The sequence below is a fragment of the Pseudomyrmex gracilis genome, unplaced genomic scaffold (genome assembly GCF_002006095.1).
Source record: "Pseudomyrmex gracilis isolate BER0280 unplaced genomic scaffold, ASM200609v1 scaffold_368, whole genome shotgun sequence".
NCBI classification, from domain to species: Eukaryota; Metazoa; Arthropoda; class Insecta; order Hymenoptera; family Formicidae; genus Pseudomyrmex; species Pseudomyrmex gracilis.
In genome coordinates this window covers 116,583-120,533 of record NW_018020952.1, presented here as the reverse complement: position 1 = coordinate 120,533, position 3,951 = coordinate 116,583, and the positions used below count along the sequence as shown (strand labels likewise).

Below are 3,951 nucleotides of genomic sequence, written 5' to 3'. Positions count from 1 at the left end.
GATATACGCAGATCTACTTAGATCTAAGCAAATCAGAACAGATCTGAAGTGATCTAATATAGTAGATCTGAGTAGATATGAAGTAGATCTAAGAATAAATAAAGTGTCAATTTACATAGATCTATTTAGATATCTCTATCTATATCTATCTATATCTATTTAGATCTATTTATATCTATTTAGATCTATTTTATATCTATTTAGATCTATTTTATATCTATTTAGATCTATTTTATACCTATTTAGATCTATTTTTTCATTTTTTTATCTCGTTAGATTTAAATTATTTCTAATCCATTTTTTCCCGGGACTTTATATCTTGCACAAACAGCTATATGGCTAAAAAATCTTGATTCTTGATTAAAAATAGCGATTTAAGACCATTTCCATTTTGCGCGTAGAAAATAAAAAGATAAAAGTGGGGATAGAGAAGAAATGTTAGATATTAAAAGGTTTTTAAAATCCAAAATTAAAAATAAAGAGATTTTACTGTATTTATTTATATTCACCTAACGCACATAAACTATAATTGATATATAATATTTATTTTTTCGGGATAAATTTAATATGTATTCCGTGAACTGGCACTAAAGTAATAGTATTTTTTACAATTATTGTCTCAGGAGTTTCCACGCATTTTATTCTCCATTTTCTGAGTATAGCCGTTAATATAATTTTCTCTTCGAGCGTAGCAAATTTTTGTCCGATACAATTTCTTGGTCCCGCGCTGAATGGTATGTAGGCGTACGGATGCATTGATTTGATGTTTTCAGGTAAAAATCGATCTGGATCGAATTTTAACGGATCTGGCCAAATTGCTGGATTTCGATGCAACAGTAATATTAAAATATGAACTCGAGTATTGTTTGGAATTGTGTAATCACCTGCAAAATAGTTGGATATATAATGTTGAATAAAATAACTATAAAATGTGATAATATGCACGTATTATATTCCATATTAAATTATTTATTTATCAACTAATAAGAAATATAAAAATGGTAGATGGTAAAATAAAATTTACACTCACGTGTAAAAATTTATACAAAATGAAACATAAATATATGATGTATTTATTTATTTATTTCGCAACAAACATCTAGCGTAAGGCTCTCATGACCGTTTAAATTTCGCGTTATATTTATAGCATTAAAAATATACTTGTGTGTATATAAGCATGTGAATTTGTTTAAAGAAAAAATTGAAAAAACTTTTCTTACCTATTTTCGTATCGTCTGACAGTTTTCTCACTATATAAGGTATAGTTGGATATAATCTGCGCGACTCTTTTATGACCCTGTCGAGATATTTTAATTGCGAGATCTCTTGTACGGTCGCTGGTTTCTGTGAATCTTTAAACACTTCTTCTAGTTCTTCGTGAATCTTTTCTTGATATTTCAGATAGTTGCCTATACAAAAGAGCGCCCAACATATCGATGTTTTCGTCGTATCATGACCCTATTATTATATGTTTTATTTTTTAAGTACGAAAGTAATGTTTATAAGGACGTTTTTTTAGAAAGAAGTTTTTGTTACATTTCAAGGCTCACCGCGAATAAGAATGTATCGACTTGTGCTCTCACTTTCTTATCGGATAATGAAGTGTTGCCATTATCTCTCAACTCTAACAGAAGATCTAAAAATACTTTCCTTCTCGACTTGTCTAAACGAGTTAAAAGTAAATAAAATAAAATATGTGTAACTTTTAATCTGTTGTAAGAAAATAAATTTTATGTGCGTAGTATTTTTTAATATAATATATTTTTGATATCCGAATTTTTTTAAATCAAAATAATATAAACTGATAATTTTAAACGTCTGTTAAGTTGGCAACTGAATATTAAATTTCCATAGTTGCTGCTTTATTTTAAAGAGAGTTGCTTATAGTTTAAAAAAAGTTCTACTAATTAACTACTTCAAAGTTGAGTTTAGAAAAATGCAATCTGAAAGATATTCGACATTTGACACTTGTGTAAAAATTTTCAGTTTGTTTGCTGGTATGAAAGTTTTCAACAGATTCTAAAATTTTGATGCATATATTTTTCAATTGATATTATGATAACTTCTGTTCCTACCTGATGCATTGTAATCATTTTGTAAATTTTCAATTTTGTCGTCCTGCATATTACGCATAAGTTTTCTTTTTTGTATTATCTGAAAATTGTAAGAAATATCTCTAAGATATTAACTAAGACTGTTTATAAATAAATCATCACAGATTAACATATGTATATCTATTATATAGCAATATGCTAACAGAGTAGCAGCAAATTCACGGAACAGATCTGGGATTATCTGTGTTTTTTTTCTTACTTCATTTGCAAAGTTATGCATATAAGTAATAACTGCTTTAGTTTCTCTTGCTATAGGAAGTAAATCATATATCGGACCTAGTGCATCTATCATCAAATAAATCCAGTTGTTTACACGCGCAAAGTAGAGGTTAAGATATCTATTAAAAAAATAATTATTACTATGTTTGTTCGATTAAAAAAAATGTATTGCTAAAATAAAAAAACTGGAATTATTTTATATATTTAACTAAAACAACATTTGAATTATAAACGAACCTGTTCAAAGCCTTTGAATATTCAGATAGAGTTTCATACGAAGTTATGCCCATTGCAGTTTCTGAAATATAATATATTTTATAGAAATATACAACTTAATTGCAAGAAATTAAATATTTGATAAATTTGATTTTAAATATTTGATATTTAAAATTACACAGTCAAGTCCAATATCTAATTTCAAGCTCTAAGTCAGTGTTAAGTAGTCAGTGTTAGCTTTCGTTCGTTTTCATATTAAAAATGTCGTGTCACAGTCATGTATCTTTGTTTTTGTATTCTGTCTGATCAAACAAAATAATTAAGAAACAACATGTCAATCAATATAAATGTCAACACAATTGCAAAACTGAGAGCATATAATTGTGTAATTGTTTAATTTCCGCTGAATTATGCGTAAATATATACATCTTTATTTTGTATCAGATTTTTTACCGAGTATTATATCGCCGGCAACTTTTGTAATATAAGGTACGATGTTGATTGCTTGTTGTGGGTTTTCTGCTAACTTTTCCTCAATATGTTTTATCATCATTTCCGTTCTTTCGGACATAGTCAAAGCAAATTGTTCCAGTATATTGAAATGAAATGTAGGAGTAAGAAGTTTCCTGTCTTTGTGCCATTGTTCACCTAAAATATGCGAAATGTATTTGCACGTAAAATGTACACGTACTAATCGTCAGTCCCTACGTACAATTACATAAGTTTCACATACGGGATTTTCAGTTTATTGCATAGTGACACTTAGAAAGTCATTTTCTTCATAGTCATCAAATATTAAAACACAATATTTATAAAAAAGATAAAAATTTGAAACCAAAAGAATCTCTTAACTAGGGAAATATGTGAAGTTTTAAACCTACGAACTGTGTTCTCCTCTACAATTTTTTTGGAGTTATGGGATTATACGTAGAGAGATACGTGACGTAATATACATAACATATATACTGATTAAAGAATTAAAGAATCTTTTAAGGCTCCGAAGTTTCCAAACTAATAAATATATATTTTCGGTCATGAGAGCCGTTCGCTAGGTGTTGTGCGGAAATTATACGTGTATATATATACATATATACGTGTTCACGTGTAAATTTTTACACGTGAAATTCGAATTGTAATAACAATTCTAAAATTCATATAGGATGTTATACTTGCATCTCGTATACAGGGTGCGTCGCCAAAATCCGGACAAATTTCAATTTGATATTCCCTCCGTTCAGTACCATTGGCAGATGTCGAAATTGGCATTCAAATAGCTTGACGCATGTACTAAACTACCATAACTTCGAAACAGTCGCAATGTTGAAACCCAGTGCGGAGTACAACCGAAGAGCCGCGATTATCGAAAGTATTCGCGCCGGGCGCTCGGCGACAGAAATCATTC

The 3,951-nt window shown here is 29.0% G+C and overlaps 1 protein-coding gene across 4 annotated transcripts; it reads right to left on the bottom strand.

Moving 5' to 3' along the window:
* Window positions 1-480: 480 nt before the first annotated feature.
* On the bottom strand, window positions 481-3,354 carry LOC109860341 (cytochrome P450 4C1-like). Of its 4 annotated transcripts, none has more exons than XM_020439352.1 (8): window positions 3,262-3,354; window positions 3,003-3,197; window positions 2,571-2,631; window positions 2,314-2,452; window positions 2,076-2,154; window positions 1,551-1,663; window positions 1,221-1,458; window positions 481-884 (listed from the first exon to the last, which is right to left on the bottom strand). In XM_020439352.1, exons 2-8 carry the CDS (start codon window positions 3,118-3,120, stop codon window positions 544-546), a joined length of 1,089 nt encoding a protein of 362 aa, XP_020294941.1. In that variant the 5' UTR covers window positions 3,121-3,197; window positions 3,262-3,354; the 3' UTR covers window positions 481-543. The 4 variants fall into 4 exon arrangements, with proteins under 4 accessions (XP_020294941.1, XP_020294942.1, XP_020294945.1 ...); XM_020439353.1 differs by having other exon boundaries at window positions 3,283-3,322; XM_020439356.1 differs by lacking the exon at window positions 1,551-1,663 and having other exon boundaries at window positions 1,221-1,409.
* Between the last annotated feature and the right edge of the window lie 597 nt (window positions 3,355-3,951).

Coding starts and splice junctions, on each gene's coding strand:
- LOC109860341 (XM_020439352.1), bottom strand. CDS start 3,120: ATGTCCGAAAGAACGGAAATGATGATAAAACATATTGAGGAAAAGTTA. Junction 2,155..2,313: donor TGCATAACTTTGCAAATGAA/GTAAGAAAAAAA, acceptor TACAATTTTCAG/ATAATACAAAAAAGAAAACT. Junction 1,664..2,075: donor AAATGATTACAATGCATCAG/GTAGGAACAGAA, acceptor TAACTCGTTTAG/ACAAGTCGAGAAGGAAAGTA.